This window comes from Hemitrygon akajei, unplaced genomic scaffold (genome assembly GCF_048418815.1).
Source record: "Hemitrygon akajei unplaced genomic scaffold, sHemAka1.3 Scf000060, whole genome shotgun sequence".
Lineage (NCBI taxonomy): Eukaryota > Metazoa > Chordata > Chondrichthyes > Myliobatiformes > Dasyatidae > Hemitrygon > Hemitrygon akajei.
The window spans coordinates 1877200-1895819 of record NW_027331946.1 but is presented as its reverse complement, the minus strand read 5'-3'; the positions used below and the strand labels follow the sequence as shown (position 1 = coordinate 1895819).

At 45.9% G+C, this 18620-nt stretch overlaps 1 protein-coding gene across 4 annotated transcripts in view; it reads left to right on the top strand.

Moving 5' to 3' along the window:
• Positions 1-18620, top strand: part of LOC140721737 (NACHT, LRR and PYD domains-containing protein 12-like) — a 78021-nt gene that overhangs the window by 44989 nt on the left and 14412 nt on the right. The window contains exons 1-5 of one of the 4 annotated variants that reach the window (XM_073036540.1): positions 6288-6542; positions 12119-12247; positions 16414-16506; positions 17331-17497; positions 18426-18597. The exons of 1 other annotated variant lie outside the window; for it this stretch is intronic. In XM_073036540.1, coding sequence (XP_072892641.1) covers positions 16503-16506; positions 17331-17497; positions 18426-18597 — 343 coding nt within the window. In that variant the 5' untranslated portion in view covers positions 6288-6542; positions 12119-12247; positions 16414-16502. Of the gene's footprint in view, positions 1-6287; positions 6543-12118; positions 12248-16413; positions 16507-17330; positions 17498-18425; positions 18598-18620 lie in introns of those variants that run through there. 2 more of the 4 variants (XM_073036541.1, XM_073036542.1) reach the window with 2 other exon arrangements.

Sequence of the window (18620 nt, the reverse complement as noted above, 5' to 3'; positions counted from 1 at the left end):
AAACGTCATATCCAATTTAACGCAGATAAATGCTAGGTGTTACAGTTCGGCAGGACCAGCCAGGATGGGACTTAAGCAGTGATTGATCGGGCATTGAGGAGTTTGGGAGAACGAACGCATTTGGGGTTACAGGTACATAATGCATTGAAATTAGCATGACTGTTAGATAGAGTCGTACGGGAAACATTTTCCGACATTGGCATTCATAAATCTATGTATTGAGTTGAGGAGATGGAATGTTACATTGAAATTTTATAGGACATTGGTGAGGCGGACTTTGGAGTACAGTGTGCAGATTTGTTCACCTACCTGCATCAAAGATGTGAGTAAGGTTGTAGGAGTACTGAGTGATTTTACAAGGAAATTGCTGGGTCAGGAAGACCAGAGTTATAAGGACAGATTGAACAAATTGGAAGACTGAGAGATTTGACCCAGATATACAAAGTTATGGGGGGTATAGGCAGGGTAAGTGCAAGCATGTTTTTTTTCACTGAAGGTGAGTGGGACTGCAACCAGAGGTTATGGGTGAAGGGTGAAAGATCAAAAGTTTGAGGAACGTGAGCGGAAACTTCTTCGCTCAGAGGGTCGTGGAATGAGAGGCCAGCAAAAGTAGTGCATGAGAACACGGTGTCACTGTTTAACTGATCGATTGGACGTTAGGGGTATGGCCGGCTCTGTCTCGGGGATTAATCAGTTGGATGGTCGATGTATGGTGGATATGTCCCCAGTGTAGGTAGATGAGATTAATCATTTGGATCATAGGGGTATGGTGGGATATGACCCCGGCGAAGGTCGATGGGATTAATTATTTAGACGATAGGAGCATACTGGGTAATGCCCCAGTGCAGGTCGATGGGATTAATTATTTGAACGATAGGGATATATTGGATATTGCCCCAGCGCAGGTTGGTGGGATTAATTATTTGGATGGTAGGGGTATGGTGGCCTATGGCCCCAGTGCAGGTGAATGGGACTAATTATTTGAATGGTAGAGGCATAGTGGGCTATGACCCCGGTGCAGGTTGATGCATTAATCATTTGGATGGTAGGGGTGTGGTGGGCGATGTTCCCGGTCAGGCTGATGAGATTAGGCAGTTTAAGTTCCTCGGCCGAAGGACCTGTTTCTGTGCTGTACTTTTCTTTGACTCTATGTCTCCTTGATCTCCGATCCAGACAGCGATTGATTAAATAATGATCCAAAATAAATATCAGAAGTTGAATTATTCATACGTTTATTCCCCAAGAATATGCCAAAGGTGTAGATAAATTTAAAGTCGTTTCACTCTGACCCTACCCCAATGCCCCGTACTCTTCCTCCTGCCGATCTTTCATAACCATGGAAACACACAAGGTTCTGGAGGAACTCAGAAGGTCGGGCAGCATCTATGGAACTGAATCATTAATCGATGTTTCAGGCCCTGACAGCTCAGTGGAATTGGAAATGAAGGGGGAAAAGATCAGATCATTGATTTGGAAGATGCGGGTTGCTGTTCTGTTTGACTCTGAGCTCAGGGTCTGTGTGTAAACAGCTGCCTGTCCGGGCGCATTCCTCAGAACAGGGAGTGGCCCTTCTGCTGAAATCAGATTTAATCGGTTTGACAATTCGCAGCTTGTCCGTACGCATTCCTCAGAACAGGGAGAGGCCTTTCTGCTGAAATCCGATCTAATCAGATTGACAATTCGCTCTCCTTCGGGTGTGAACAAAGTCACTTTAATATTGCATTTAACCATTTCAGCTGCAGGGTAGAGTGATTTAAAGAAAATTACCTTGGGTCTCGAAACTGCAACGCTGCCCTGTTTGCTGCAAGTTCCCAGGATCTTGTGTTTATCTCAGACACGTATCCTCTGCAGTTGGGTTAAAAATAATCTTCAAAGGTCTTTTAAATAAATCCGTCCATGGCATTCCCAATCGCGACTTTCCTTAATATGAAGAACATTACCTAGGAACTGCAACCTGCAGCGTTCCCAGTTACAGATTCCTCGAATCTTTTAAATGTTGTTGAGGTGAGGGTGAGGAGCAGGAGCAGAGTGAGGGGTGAACAGGATCAACAGGAAGCTGAAGATGAAGATGAGTGTAAGGGGTGGCAGCAGAGAGAGAGAGAAACACAGAGGGTGTGGGTTAGAGAGAAAGGGGAAGGGTGAGGGAGATAGAGCCTGAGAGGGGAGAGATAAAGGGAGAGAAATGGAGTGGGACGGTTGGTGAGTGGTTGAGTGAGAGGGGTAGAGAGGTTTGGAGATTGAAAGGAAGGGGAGAGAGTAGGAGATAGCGGGGATGGATGTGTGAGCTGAAGGGAGAGTGTGAGGGATAGGAGTAGAGACGGAGTGACGTTGTGTGAGTGAGGGAGAGTGGCTGAGGATTGTGAGATGAGAGAGGGATTTGAGGGAGGATTATTGAGTATGTGAGGGTGCCGTTGTATTGGTGACTGACAGGGCAGTGAGCATGAGGGCTGAGTGATAGGGGAGGCGAGGAGAGAGGGTTGAGTAAAATGGGTGACAAGGGTGTGCAGTGTGGACTATGCAGTGAGGATGAAGGGTGACTGGGATGGGCGGGGAGGAAAAATGGGTGAGTGAGAATGCCGTCAATGAGAGGGGGTGAGGGAGGGCTTTGAGGCAGGAATGAAGGTGTGTAGTGCAGACAGCAGGGTGAGTACGAGCGGGAGGTGAGAAAGGAGGGGTGAGGGTGAATGGTGGTGAGTTGGGAGGGAAGAGGGAGAGGAATAGAGAAGAGACCAGAGTGAAAGAGACATGGATGAGTGAGGGAGGCACTGAGCCTGGTCAGAATTATTAGACAAACTATTTATTCATTCACTGAGGCAAGGATGTTAGTCATGGTTTATCACAAGTCACGGAACAGATGCACAGTGAGGTTACGGTTCCCTGTCTCGCGATTCCACATGGGGAGTTCTGCTGCACACTGATCCCCGTCTCCAACCCAGAGCGGGTGTTTTACCATGCATGGATCCCAATCTCCGCAACCCACATAGGGAGTATTACCGGTCACGATTCCCAGTCTCTGTATCTCATCAATCACCATATCCCATACCGGGAGTTTTACCGTGCATGATTCCCAATCACCATATCCAACACCGGGCCTTCTGCTCTGCACGGTTCCCAGTCTCCGTGTCGATCTGTTAACTTGCCAAGCCCCATTGACATGCTCTCCATCCCCTACCATCTGTTCACTTATCCAAATTTCTCAAACAGATATTGTTAGGACCGCAGACAAAGGCAAGGATTGCAGGCTAACCACGATGCGACTAATGTTCTGAGCTGCGTATGTTTCAATGTACGAAGTATTGAAGGAAAGGCAGATGTGCTCAGGACATGGATCAGCATGTGGAATTATGACGTTCGTAGCCATTCGTGAGACTTGGTTGCAGGACGGGCGGGAATGACTGCTCTGGGTTTCCATTGTTTTAAATGCGACAGTCCATGTGGAATTAAATGGCGTAGGGGTGGTCCAGGAGGGCTAGTACTCCTGGAAAATGTCCCGGCAGTGCTCAGTCAGGAAAGACTGGAGAACTCGTCTAGTGAGGCTTTATGGGCAGAACTGAGGTATCAGAAAGACACGACCACATTAATGGGGCTGTATTACAGATCACCAACAGTCTGTGGGATTTAGTGCAGCAGATTTGCTGAGAGATTGCAGACTGTTGTAGAAACATAATTTGTGATGGTAGGTGATTTTATCTTTTCTCATATGGACTGGGACGTCCAAAGTGTAAAATGACTCGATGTAATAATGGACCCTATACAGATTAGAGAGGAGGAGTTATTTGCTGTCTCAAAGCACATTAGGGACAATGACTCTCCAGGACCTGACAAGGTTCTCCCTTGGATGGTGTGGAGGCAAGTGCAGAACTTGCAGGGCCCGAGCAGAGATCTTTAAATCATCCATAGCGACACGTGAGGTAGCGGAGGATTGGAAGATAGTTAATGTTGTTCCACTGCTTCAGAAAACCTCCAAAAATAAACCAGCAAATGAGAGGCCAGGAATCCTGATATAAGTAGTGGGAAAGTTATTGGAAGCTATTCTAAGGGACCAGATATATGACTATTTGGATAGACTTTGACTGATTCGGGATGACCAGCATGGCGTTGTGCGTGATAGGTTGTGTCTCAGCACTCTTATGAAAGACAAGACAGTGGATGTTGCCTACGTGGATTTTAACAAGGCATTTGCCAAGGTTCCACTTGGGAGCTAAGTCAAAAAGTTTCAGTTGCTCGACATTCAAAATAAGGCATTAATTTGGATCAGACATTGGTTTGGTGGGAGAATCTGGAATGTGGTAGTAGATGGTTACCTGACTGGAGGCCTGTGAAAGATGGAGTGCTGCAGCGATCAGTGCCGGCTCGTCTGTTCCTTGTAAACAATCTGGATGATAATGGGGTTAACTGCATCAGCAAATTTGAAGATAACGCCAAGATTGGGAGTGTAGGGATCAGCATGTACGGAACTGAATAATGTCGGTGCTTCAAGCAGAGACGCATCGGTGAAATTGGAAATGAAGGGGGAAGAGGACAGATTACGGATTGATTTGAAGGTTCGGGTTGTTGTTCTGTGAGACTCGGTGCTCAGCGTCTGTGTGTGAGCATCTCCCTGTTCGCGCACATTCCGCAGAGCAGGCAGCGGCCCTTCTGCAGAAAACAAATCCAACCGGTTCTGAAAAAAACACTCTCATGCAGGCGCCAAGAAAGTCGCTTCAGTATTGTACTTAACCCTTTCTGCTGCAGGGAAGAGCGAGATAATCTCTAGCATGATTTAAAGAAAATTACCCAGGGTCTGGAACGCGCAGCATTGCCAGTTGCAGCTGTTGCCCTGTTTGCCGCGAGTTTCCAGCCCTTCATGTTTATCTCAGACTCGAATCATCTGCAGCTGTTGCCCTGTTTGCCGCGAGTTTCCAGCCCTTCATGTTTATCTCAGACTCGAATCATCTGCAGCTGTTGCCCTGTTTGCCGCGAGTTTCCAGCCCTTCATGTTTATCTCAGACTCGAATCATCTGCAGCTGTTGCCCTGTTTGCCGCGAGTTTCCAGCACTTCATGTTTATCTCAGACTCGAATCATCTGCAGCTGTTGCCCTGTTTGCCGCGAGTTTCCAGCCCTTCATGTTTATCTCAGACTCGAATCATCTACAGCTGTTGCCCTGTTTGCCGCGAGTTTCCAGCACTTCATGTTTATCTCAGACTCGAATCATCTGCAGTTGTTGCCCTGTTTGCCGCGAGTTTCCAGCACTTCATGTTTATCTCAGACTCGAATCATCTGCAGTTGTTGCCCTGTTTGCCGCGAGTTTCCAGCCCTTCATGTTTATCTCAGACTCGAATCATCTGCAGCTGTTGCCCTGTTTGCCGCGAGTTTCCAGCACTTCATGTTTATCTCAGACTCGAATCATCTGCAGTTGTTGCCCTGTTTGCCGCGAGTTTCCAGCACTTCATGTTTATCTCAGACTCGAATCATCTGCAGTTGTTGCCCTGTTTGCCGCGAGTTTCCAGCCCTTCATGTTTATCTCAGACTCGAATCATCTGCAGCTGTTGCCCTGTTTGCCGCGAGTTTCCAGCACTTCATGTTTATCTCAGACTCGAATCATCTGCAGCTGTTGCCCTGTTTGCCGCGAGTTTCCAACACTTCATGTTTATCTCAGACTCGAATCATCTGCAGTTGGCGTGAAAATAGGCTGCATGGATTTTTGAAATAAATCGGTCCATGAGACCTCCCCCGGCAAAACATCTGGCCATTTGGAATGGCTGGAAACAAACTCCACAAGTATTTCCGGCGGGGTGTGAATCAACAATCACTGCTTGCGAAACGAAACCCGCTGTTAACCGTGGGCGAGGGGGTTCTTGTGACAACAGTTGTCCGGATGGAAACGCAATAATCTCTCAGTGATAGAGTTAATAAATGAATGTTAATAAATTCCCCTGAATCGAGAGGCCCTGAGAAAATCTTTGATCAGATTTATTACAGTTCATTGTGAATATATATCGTCGAAGGTGTTTGGATTAATTTCAGCAGAAAGGCGGCTCCCTGAAAGACGTTTGAGCTGAAACTGTACCTACGCCGGGCAGTCCTGTTTACACACACGGGGCGGAGCTCAGACCCTCCCAGTACCCGGACTGGATCAAATCCGCAGCCTGGGACTGGCTGAGTTAAACAGAGAAACTCCGCCTCACTGGTTGTGATGAAAGAAAAAGAGATCCACACGGAAATCCGGACAGAAAGGTTAACGCAGCCTGTTTGTTTTCCACTTTAGGGTTGCTACATTGATCCCACTCCCGCCTCCTCCAGCTGTCAGACCCGTCCTGAGCCGGTAAGAGTTAGTGTGACCCGGACTGCGGCAGTCCCGCTCTACCCCGGCTCACCCGGCCCAGTCCATCTGTAATGAGCGACGGACACATCACAGCCGAGTGGCCTCGGGAGCAACAGCTCAGACTCAACTCTCCGTACAGGGTGAGCACACCGGTTCAGGACCATTGTCGTTCACCCGGGAAGTCAGACTGTGATTCCCTGGGGCCACACTGAACGCCGTCCGGTTACAACATCAGAGGTAAGTGTTGTCGATGATTCTGCACAACTATTCAGCGTTTACAGTGAGACTCGGCGTTGTTCGGGATCGGGAGTGAATTTAGTGGGAGAAGGGAGTCCTGACATGTTCATGTTAACGAGTCAGTTACTATCCAAATGGATCAAGAGAAACGTGAGTGCGAGCAGAAGGCTTCTTTCACCCCGGTAGTGACATGTGAAATATCCCACGGGGCAGTGACCCGTCACCGATCTCTCTCAAACAAGAGGAAAATGCAAATGCTGGATATCCGAGTAACACACACAAAATGCTGGAGGAACTCTACAGGTCAGGCAGCATCTATGGAAAAGAGTAAAGTCGACATTCGAGATCCCAGTAATGTTCTTTACATTGTGCCTTTGGTTCTACTGCTCGTCCCTGTAGAAGAAGGGGTTAAATGCAATAATAAACTTTCTTCACGCTTGAATGACAGTGTTTTGTCGAACCGGTTTGGATTTGATTTCAACAGAAAGGCCGCTCCCTGCTCTGAGGAATGTGATGGACAGGCAGCTGCTTGCACGCAGACCCTGAGCACCGACTCTCACAGAACAACAAGCCGCACCTTCCAAATCAGTCAATCATCTGCCCTCCTCCCCTTTCCATTCCAGTCCTGATGAAGGGACTCGGTCCACAACATCGACTGCTTACACCCATCAGTAAATGCTGCCTAACCTGCTGAGTTCTCCCAGCACTCTGTGTGTTGCCATGGTTACGTGTGGGGTTGTGGGCGTGATTATTTGTAAGAAACGGTACACAGTATCTATACTCTCAGAAAATCTTGTGGAATTGACTTAAGAATAATTCAGCTTCTGATATTTATTTCGGATCTTTATTTCCAAACAACAAGTTGTCTCTGCATTGAATCAGCGATCAAGGAGATACTTGTTTTTTGACCCACTTCTGGCGGCTTTGCTTTTTCTGTTCCCAGTGTTAGAATTTTTTGAGGTTGTGACTAAACACATTTATGAAGGAAGAGCTGTAGATGTAGTGCATATGCATTTCAGCAAGGCATTTGATAAGGTACCGCATGCAAGGATTATTGAGAAAGTAAGGAGGCAGGGGATACAATGGAACATTGCTTTGTGGATCCAGAACTGGCTTGCCCGCAGAAGGCAAAGAGTGGTTGTAGATGGGTCATATTCTGCATGGAGGCCGGTGACCAGTGGTGTGTTTCTGGGATCTGTTCTGGGACCCTTACTCTTCGTGATTTTTATAATTGACCTGGATGAGGAAGTAGAGGAATTGGTTATTAAGTTTGCTGATGACACAAATGTTGGTGGTGTTGTGAATACTGTGGAGGTCTGTCAGAGTTTGCAGCGGGACATCGATAGGATGCAGAACTGGGCTGAAAAGTGGCAGATGGAGTTCAATCCAGATAAGCGTGAAGTAGTTCATTTTGGTAGGTCTAATATGAAGGCAGAATATAGTATTAATGGTATGATTTTTGGCCCTGTGGAGGATCAGAGGGATCTTGGGGTCCGAGTCCATAGGACACTCAAAGCTGCTGCGCAGGTTGACTCTGTGGTTAAGAAGGCATTTGGTGTGTATTGGCCTTCATCAATCGTGGAAATGAATTTAGGAGCCAAGAAGTAATGTTGCAGCTATATAGGACTCTGTGTTCAGTTCTGGTCTCCTCACTACAGGAAGGATGTGAAAACCATAGAAAGGGTGAAGAGGAGATTTTCAAGGATTTTGTCTGGATTGAGGAGCATACCTTATCAAAACAGGTTGAGTGAACTCTGCCTTTTCTCCTTGGAGCGACGGAGGATGAGAGTTGACCTGATAGAGTTATATTTGATGGTGAGATGCAGTGATTGTGCGGATAGTCAGAAGCCTTTTCTCAGGGCTGAAATGGCTGCAACAGGAGGGTACATGTTTAAGGTGCTTAGGAGTAGGTAAGAAGAGATGTCGGGGTAAGTTTTTTTTTTACGCAGAGAGTGGTGAGTGGTGTAATGGGCTGCCGGCAACGGTGGTGGAGGTGGATATGATAGGCTCTTTTAAGAGACTTTTGGATAGGTACATGGAGCTTAGAAAAATCAAGGGTTATGAATCAAAAATCAAGGAAAAACCCTAGTAATTTCTAATGTAGGGTAAATGTTCGGCAAAACTTTGTTGGCCGAACTCCCTGTATTGTGCTGCAGGTTTTCTATGTTCCATGTTTTTCAATGTTACTTGTTTGCACGATTGACATTTTACAGGTTAAGTAAAGTTTAAGAACAGCTCTAGAACAATGGCACCTGTTTCAAAGCAAGGATGCGGAATCTGTACAGCAAACACCTGTTCCGTTTTCAGAATATCTAATTTCAGACAAATACATCTATTGCTCATGTGTTGATTGAGGGTGTTTTGAACTCCTCTCCTCAATGGCCAGTGGAAGCAAAGCCTTTGATTCTGTTGAAGGCCGAGATTCTTGATAAACAGTGGGTTACAGGGATGGACATCGGCGAATACGGAATGTAATTTTAGATCAGATCATCCGTGCTTCACTATCTGCAGCATCAGTTTTGAGGGATGTGTGATCCAGTTATGCGTACGGTATTGGTACGTCGACTGGAAAAGCTCTGACCATTCAAATAATGTAAGCTGGTATAATGACTGCATTCAAAGAGAGATATAATTTTATTTACATGGTGAGCTGAAAACAAGCATTAAATTGATGAACGATTTACCTCCAACTTTGTGCTTTAAGTATGTGCCCCAGCTACGTCAGGGGATTCAATTTATGACCAACTCGGTGAGTTGGACAACACGGTGTTGGACCGACAGGCAAGCTCCCAATTCCATGTTAATCCTGCTGCAGACTCCGTATGTCTTTCCACGACCCCAACACAGACCCCACAGCAACATTAGAGGTTAGGGGACCTCGGATGGCCACGACTGGCCAGAGATCCCCGCGGACACACCATTTGTCGGCGGTCGGATGGACAATGGAGAGGGTTCAGCTGTCCGGTCCTTTCTGTGCGACACTCCCGATCTCCACATCAACTCCATCTGTCTGTCTCTGGGAGAAATTTAACAATTAATAAACATAATTCCTCTCAGCGATCAGCTGTCAGAATGATCCCCTGACTCTGAGAGGAAGGGGTATCTATGGTCCACACTGTCAGGGTGTTGAGTTTACCAGGAGACAAAGACTGCAGGGACGAGAAGTTTTCTGTTGTCTAATACACTGTGTGGGCACCCAGCTGGCAATTCTGGTTTACATTTGTAGAACAGATGTTTTTCCAAATACTGAACAGCGAAACACTGCATTGATTAATCTACTCGAAACCAGATCAGCCGAGATAGTTCTCCCAAATCAGTCGGGACTTTGTGACCGAACTCGAGACAAATAGCACGCTGCCCACTCCAACAACGGCACAGCCGGGCGAATCCCAGGATTGATTATGTTGTTCTGAAAAATGAATAAACGGCCATCCAGGTGTTTTAAAAATCAAGTGTCTCCCACATCAGGATCTGACGACACGAGTGCGGTACTTTACGTCACACACGTAGAAACATAGAAAGCCTACAGCACAATACAGGCCATTCAGCCCACAAAGCTCTGCAGAATATGTCCTTACCTTAGAACTACCTAGGGTTGCCCATAACCCTCTATTTTTCTGAGCTCCATGTACCTATCCAGGAATCTCTTAAGTAATCCTATCGTATCTGCCTCCACCACCGTCGCCGGAAACCCATTCCACGCCCTCACCACTCTCTGCGTAAAAAAAACTTACCCCTGACGTCTTCTCTGTACTGACTTCCAAGCACCTTAAAACTATGCCCTCTCGTTGTAGCCATTTCAGGCCTTGGGGAAAAAAATGCCTCTGACTGTCCACACAATCAATGCCTCTCATCATCTTATATGGCTCTATCAGGTCACCTCTCATCCTCCATCTCTCCAAGGAGAAAAGGCCGAGTTCACTCAAACGCGCTGCCTGGCTGGCTTTGAGACGTGTTAACGGCTGAGGTAACAATCACGTCATTCCACCCCCACCGTCACTATCAACAGAGTATTTACAAACTACGTTATTTTCCTTGATGCGAAGAGATGTCAATCACTGGTTACACACAACTGCAGAGGCGGACCAGCCGAGAGGGTGGTACCACCTGGGAGACGGGTCTCCCGCTCCCGTTCTGAACACCCTGTCAAAGTGGAACAAACTTCAAACTAAATGTTCTCATTTTTTATTTATCTCCATTTCCCTCTGAGTACCACAACAGTACCAATTTTCATATCATCTGCAAACTTACTAACCTACCCTTTTACATTTTCATCCATGTCATTAATATACATCACAAACAGCAGAGTGGAGATCACTGTGAAACATCATTAATCACAGACCTCCAGCTAATCCTCTGACTTCTGTGCACAAGCCATTTCTGAATCCAAATGGCCAATTCACTGGGGATCCCATGCATCTTAATCTTCTGGAAGAACCTCCCATGAGGGTCAAATGCCTCACTAAAATCCATTTAGGTAACATCCACCCTCACCTCACCAAAAACTACGTTTGTGAACCGTCTTCTGCAGCCGGTGTCTGATGTATGTTTGAGAAGCAGGAGGAGACCGCTTGTCCATTGGCTTGCTGCCGGCTCCCCGGAGTGGGAGAGATCCCGCCTGAAGAAGTGGGGGGATTTTATTGAAAGAATAAAGATGGTGGGAGAGGGGTCGGACAGGATGTTTGTCCCGGTGGGAGCAGGAGGGACTTATCTGTGGAAATGTCTGAGCCCACAGTGGTGGCGAGCAGAGGGATTCACCACATTGGGGGACAAACACCGGCTGACTGTTGACCTGTAAGTGGGACCAATGGTCCTGGCAAAGTGAGGAGATGAGTGGTGTTGTTGGGGGAAAGGATGAACCTGCCTGGGGTCTTATTGAATGACAGGACTGGCTGGAGGGGCCGAGTGGCCTGCTACTGTTCCTGTTGTCTGTGTGTTTAAAGAGAAGGAATAACCAGACTGCTCTTGGGCCTGCAGGATGTCCCAGTCAGTGATCGGAACCTAGTAGTTCCCAAACTGTGTCAACAATTTGACTGACCGACCAATTTCAACATTTCTAAGTTTGTTATTGACACATACTGTATATTTATAAATTGGTCACAAAACTCTATATATTGTTAACGACATAAAAACGATATTTTATATTGTTACTGACAGAGATTTTGTATAAATTATGTTCGTGTGTCATCTGAATGTACTTGCCTGTGATGCTGCTAGAAGTCACCGTTTCTCTGTACCCGTACCATTCTGTATTGTGCACTTGGCAATAAATTCAACAGGACCTGAGAAATCTCAGTGAGATTTGATTAGTGATGACCATCTTGTCTGCTCGGTAGGTCGAATGTAAAGAGATAGTACACTGTTAAATGCAACAGCCTTAATAGTGTCGATGAGCAGAGGGATCTTGGAGTGTAAGTTTGTCGCTTCCTGAAATTAGCTACACAGACTTACAGGCTGGTTAAGAAGGCAAATGGCATGCTTGCCTTTATTAGTCAAGATATTACATTCAAAATTCATAAAACTCGAGATAGGCCACATCTGGAGTATTTCATTCTGTTTTGGTCTCCCCATTCTAGGAACAGTGTCGGTACTTTGGAGGGGTTGCAGAAGAGGTTTACCAGAATACTGCCTGGATTTGAGGGCATGAGCTGTAACGAGAGGTTGCACAATCTTGGGATGTTTTCTCTGGAGTGCCGGAGGCTATGGTGAGACTTGATAGACATTTATAAGACTATGAGAGGCATAGATAGATAAGACAGACAACATCGTTTTACAATGGTACCAATGTCTAACAACAGAGGCCATGTATTTAAGGTGAAAGCGGGTAGTTTGAAAGGAGATGTGAGGTGCAAGTGTTTCTTACACAGAGAGTGTTGGGTCACTAGAATGTGCTGCCTGAGGTGGTGGTAGATGGCAAACACATTGGGGACTTCCCAGAGACATTTCAATAGGCACACGAATGTGAGGAAAATAGAACAATATGTACATTTTGTAGGTCGAAGGGATTTGATTAATTAACAATTGTATTAAGAATGTTATTGGTTGAGCAGAATATTGCGGGCGGAAGGGCCTGTTCCTGTGCTGTATTGTTCTATGTTGTCGAGAGATTTCAGTGTAACGGAGGTAAATGGAGTGAGTGGGAACAACAGGTCAGCTGAAGCCCAAAGTGGGAAATATGAGATCACCCACTGAGGTGCAGTGGATAGGGAGGTATGTGAAAAGTACATTGTATTGATTGTAACAGTTATTGGATATCACAGTGAACTGACTTTAACAATTATTTAGGCTTTGTTGAGATTGTACCTGGAATATGGTGTAAAATCCCGATCCCCATACTAACACGGGTTATACAGACCAAAGAACAAACTGCCGGAGGAACTCAATGGGTCGGGCATCATCTGTGGAGGGAAATGGACCGTCAACATTTCATCTTCATCTGGACTGCGAGTAGACGGGAAATACTCAGAGAAATGTGGTGAAGGGTGGGGATGGGGCAAGAGCTGGGGAGTAAGAAGTGGTCCAGGTGAGGTGGGAAGGTGGAAATAATGACAGGAGTGGGAGGTGAGTGGTTGGGGCAAAATGGCACTGAGGAAGATGAAAATTAATTCCACAGAGGATTAACAGAGAGATTAGAGAGTACTTGTTATAGAGAGTGCAATGAAGATTCACCAGACGGATCCCTGGAGTGGTGGGGTCATCATTTGAAGAAAGATCAAATTTACTAATCCTTTCATTCAGTGAATCGAGGACTGAGAGGTGAACACATAGAAATGCATAACATCAGTACCGGTTGAACCAGGGATCCCAGTCTCTGAAACAGGGTGTGGAATGTCCGGGACTGAGATGAGGGGAAATGTCTCCACTCCGAGGGTGGTGAATGCTTGTAAATCCCCTCCACAGAGGTCGGTGAAGGCTCAGTGATCGTCCTCACATAAAACAGAGGCCGGCAGATGTGTGGAGACCAAAGGGATTGAGGAAATGTGGATCGGACAGAAACATGTGGCTGAGATGGGAGAGCAGCTGCCATCTTGTTGATGGTTTGAGGGGCTGAACGGTCACATTCTGCAGTTTCTCACTTGATGTTTCAGTAATCCTGTCCAGTGAGGCCGGAGGAATGTGAATAGAAATTAGTGTTATAAACATAGCAATGATTTAAATGAAATGTGCACATTTCCTATTTAGGTCTGAATTGTGTGTCAAACCCGGATGGGAATTGAACCCGTACCTCTGTGAGCTGGGATTGGAGTGACAGTATCGGGGAAGGTACGGAGGGTATAATTAAACATGTAGCTGGTATACATAGGAAATAATCTGGAAAAATGCAGCGGTGGGTAGGTAGTGTGTGAGGGGCGAGGAGCAGAGTCAGCGGTTCAGATGGGAGACCCTCCATCCGTCACGTGTTTCCGTTTCCCGCTTCCGTTTTACCGCAAATCTGAAGCATCTGTGGGCTTGTTTTGCGTCTATGTGTAGTTATATCTGCTGCCTGTTCCGGCAAAGCAATGGAATCCCTGTCTTTCACGTCCTGTCATTGGGATTGAGCATTTTTTTCTTGACTCCATTCCACTTTTACGACCGGCCGAAGTGCAGCCAACATTTCCCAGTTTTAAAACTTTTCCATTTATCTGGGCTTCTCAGACACTTGTACTCCAGTTAAGCCTCGCCCCAGAATTTCCAAAGCAGGAATCGAGTCTGTCTAATAGTTTCACTCTACTAAAACGGGGAAACTGTTTATACTCTTGCATTCAAATTTGTCCCTGCTGACGAGGGGCTATGCTATTATCAGTCAGAGTCTGAAATCTAGGTTTGCAACTTCAGAATAAAGCTTCCCTGAGAAGCATTTCTTCAGCTAATGGATGCTTAATCTGTGGAATTTGTTGCCACCCAGGGTGTCGGAGCCTGTCATTGTGATATAGCAGAGACTGTTATGCTCTTAATTGGTAAGGAGGTTGAGGGATATAGGGAGAACGCAGGAGAATAAGGTTTGAAAAATATCATCCATGTTATTGGATCAGACTGGATGGGCAAAATGGCCTTATTCTCTTCTTTTTCTTGTTGTGTTACTGTAAACAGAACGATGTCTGCTGCAGCTGTTGTGAAGTGTGAGGAACAATTATATATTTGTTCACTGAGATACTGAGATCACTGTATTTGTATGCAGCGTTCAAATTTCAGTGAGCTTTGTTTTTTGTCCGATTGGGTGATTTTTGAACCGCAGGTTCTTTTAGAAATCCAGGAATGTCTTGAAAACTTATTGCTTCACGATCGTGTATTGGAAGTTTAAGAATAGAACCCGGAACCGCACATGTGCCAATAATGTTTACTATTAAAGGAACAAATAGCTAAGAGATAAGACCAAGTCGATTGCAGAAACAGACTTCCTTTACACCGAGTTAAGGCAACACCATACAATTTTGATTAGAACAAGTGCTATTGATTGACTTAACGCTCTGCCGATCAAAATGCAGTGGTCTCTACAAGATGTCGAGAACTATGTGTGAGACTGCATTGCTCAGGATGTCAGAGTGTTTCTATATAGATTCAAACCATATATTGCCATAGATGTTAATGCCAGGCGATGTTCAAAGTTTTCAAACGTACATTTCATATCATAGTATATATACAATATCATATCAGCTGTACACAATATACATCCTGAAATGCTTTTTCTTCACAACCATCCACACCAAACAAAAACAAAGAATGGACGACCGGTACAATTTAGAACCGTAAAGTTCAACCCGCCCCAGATCCCCTTCCTCCCACGAGTAAGCGGCAGCAAAACAACTATCACCCTCACCCCCAACAAAAAAGGCATCAGCACACACCACTGAGTACTCAACGCAACAGCAAAGACACAGACTACACGTTCACTCGTTATTTGACACAGCACAGGCCCTCTCTCCCCATAATAAGGTAGAAAGAGGTGTCTCCTTTTCACAGCAAGTCTGGAGACATAACAAACAACTTGCTGGTTTACGATTTTAAAAAGTCCGTTGCGTTGCTGTTTCTGAGCTCTGTGCCCAAAGATCTCAGGTCTCCGGGCACACAGACTTTGATCTTCCGACTCCCACGACAGACCATCTCCTGCCAGTTCACCGACCTTCAATCCCCCATTTCCAGAGCCACGAAATCTCAGACTTCCAAAGGGAGCGAAGCTCTTAGGCTGCGCCCTTGGTATTTTGAATAACGGCCAGTCGTGAAACTCCGAGAGCGGGCCCCATTAGACAAGGGAACAGTAGTCAGTGTGTAACTGCGTGTCAGCGGTTTCAAAAGAGTCCTGAAAGGGAAAATGGAGATATTATAGTTCGAAATTAGAACTACTTCCGAAGGGGTAAGCAAAAGATTTGCAATTGACTCTCCTAATTTCCTCCCCCAGACACTTCAGATGTTAAAGCGAAAGGAAATGGAGAGAATCAGTTTTGACTGAGAAATCTGTATAATTCAGTGGCGAGAGGAGTAGATGTCCCATTGGTCAGCAGAAATGTTTCAACCCACACTGCTGTAGCAGTTGTCCATTACTCACCATAGCACCAACAATGGTAGGAGGACCAAAGCAGTGGGCGCTGTCTGCTCAATCGACCTTGCCAATCCGTTGATACAACACTCCCAGCCCAAGACACAAGACTGGTTCCTAAAAGGGAAATGCCTGCAATATAGCGAGTAGATACCCCGGCAATCCTGGCACAGTGTAAAGCACAAAGCGGAAGTTGGCATTGTGTGATTGTGTGCAGTTGTAGGCAGCTGATCCGGCTGTGTCAAGGCTTCAGTATAGGTCCAAGATGGTTGGAATTGTTTGCCTCAGTTTAAGAACAGTGTTCCCCTTTACACCTCAATTAATGTCTGATCACCGTGTTAATTTTGTTTGTTACAGAACAGCAAAATCTGATCAGGAATGTCCTCAAAATCTCTGAACAGGCAGGTACTGGAGGGGTTCCAGTTACGTCAACATCACGAAAGGACATGGGTATGTTGGCGAATTATTTTAACTTATAAATATTGCCTTGACTGTTCATTTGGGTTTAATTCAACATCGGCACAAAATATTTGTGAAGGGACTGAGCAGAAAGATTAGCGACAGAGTTAACTTCTCTGGGAGAAGCACATTCACACGTGGAAGGGGTACAATTGTTGTCTGCTTCCTGCTCCTCCAGCAGATTGAGATGCACATTTAAACAGTGAGTTATTGCAGAACACAAGACCTTCTGCAGATGCTGGAAGTTTTGAGCAAAACAAAGACACACAGAATATTGGCGGAACTCAGCAGGTCAGGCATCATCCATGGAGAGGAATAAACAGTTGACGTTTTGGATCAGGACCACAAGAAGAGAAAGTAATGTGTCAACAGCATGAATTTCTGTTCTCTTCATTTCCAGTCTGATGAAGGGGCTTGTCCTGAAACGTTGATTATTTATTCTTGTATATAGTTGCCTGACCTGCTGGGTTCCTCCAGCATTTTGTGAGATATCCCAGAGATTTGCCGAGGAAAGGGTTGATCAGGCAAGCAGAGAGTACACCAGAGCAAAGCGGTGGTGACTGGCAGTACCAGGAGAGTGACAATGATGGGTTACTATATTACCGGGAATAAGCAGAGTCCTTTTTATTTCAGTGACAAGAAAGCAGCAGATATAATTCACCCTCCGGTCTGCGCCTATTTCCCCAACGCCCTTCCTCTTCTATATTTTGGACTGTATTTGGTGACCCGGTGTACCACCTTTAGGTTCCAGAGAACAAGTTTTTGCCCAATATGGGGTCAGAAATTACTTTAATTTACCCTATTTTCCTTCACAGATCCGAGGTCAACGATCACTGAGCTCCTGACAAGCTGGGATGATTTCCAGCTGCTGCAGTTGACGGACGTCTACCGGGACAGGCTGGAGCAGGCGATGGAAGGAGGGGTGCACGGAGTGAGCCTGGCGTTAACGGCCGAGAATCAGTTCAGCGGAGAGGAACATCGGGTGAGTGGGAGGGAGAATGGGTTTGACTTTTCACACATCACCGGACTGATGGGTGTCGGAATTCTCACTCACCGGATATTAAAGCAGAAAAACAAATCAGAAATAAATATAAATAATTCTTAAAACTGTGAATCTGAAGGAATGATTGAAAGAGGTGTAAATACTCCAGTGGCAGCTCAATGTTCAGAGCGACGGAAGCAGGTAACAATTGTATGAGGTTGCAATAAAGGAGTTTAAATGGAAATATGGCAGGATATTTCATTTTGAAAAGACAGTACAGCATGACGACATGAAGTCAGTGAGAACCGGGGCATCATCAGTGGACTCCACAGGAGCTCCAGTGTGTTCTGTTCTGGGTGGAGATGAGTTTGTTACAATCTGTAACTGCAAACAATGTGAATCAGGGATTAATGCCATATTGTAATGTGTAATCACTGAATAAACCTCCACTGGAAGGCATCAGCTGTCAGCCGGTAATCCACTGTCATGTTGGACACTGGCGGACTGAGGAGATGAGTCACATCATCTTTTCTGCAACTTCCCTATGGCTGCTCCCTCTGTTATCTTCCTGACTTCCAGACTGTTCACACTGATACAAAAACCTTCCTGACTTCTTTCTTCATCTGTGCTCATTATTTTCTGATTTCTGTTTTGCTCCGTCAAATCCGGTGAGGAATTATTTATGTATTTGGAGTCACGTCAATGAAGCGGTCACAGACCAGCCAGGATCTCATTGACTGGTGGACCAGGTTCACGGTGAATGTCCCTCCGTGTGCTCTGCACTCAGAATGTACAGTCCATGTCCAGACAGGATCAGCACCCGTCCGGGTGACTGCTCAGTGTGATCCCGTTACAGAGCACATCATTTACTTCTCATTCTCTGTGTGAATCTGTCAGTCCCCAATATGTTCACTGTTACTCTTCACAGAAAATCTCTGATCTCGCTGATAAGGGAGAGCGGGCGGACAGTTCCAAACTCCTCCTGAGCCTGGTGATGGAGAAAGGCTCCCGCGCCCGGAGGGTGATGTGGGAAACCTTTGTGAAAATGCGGATTGGAGTCCCAAAGTTGGACAAAATACTGAAAGAAATACAGGAACATGGTGAGATAATATCAGAGATCAAT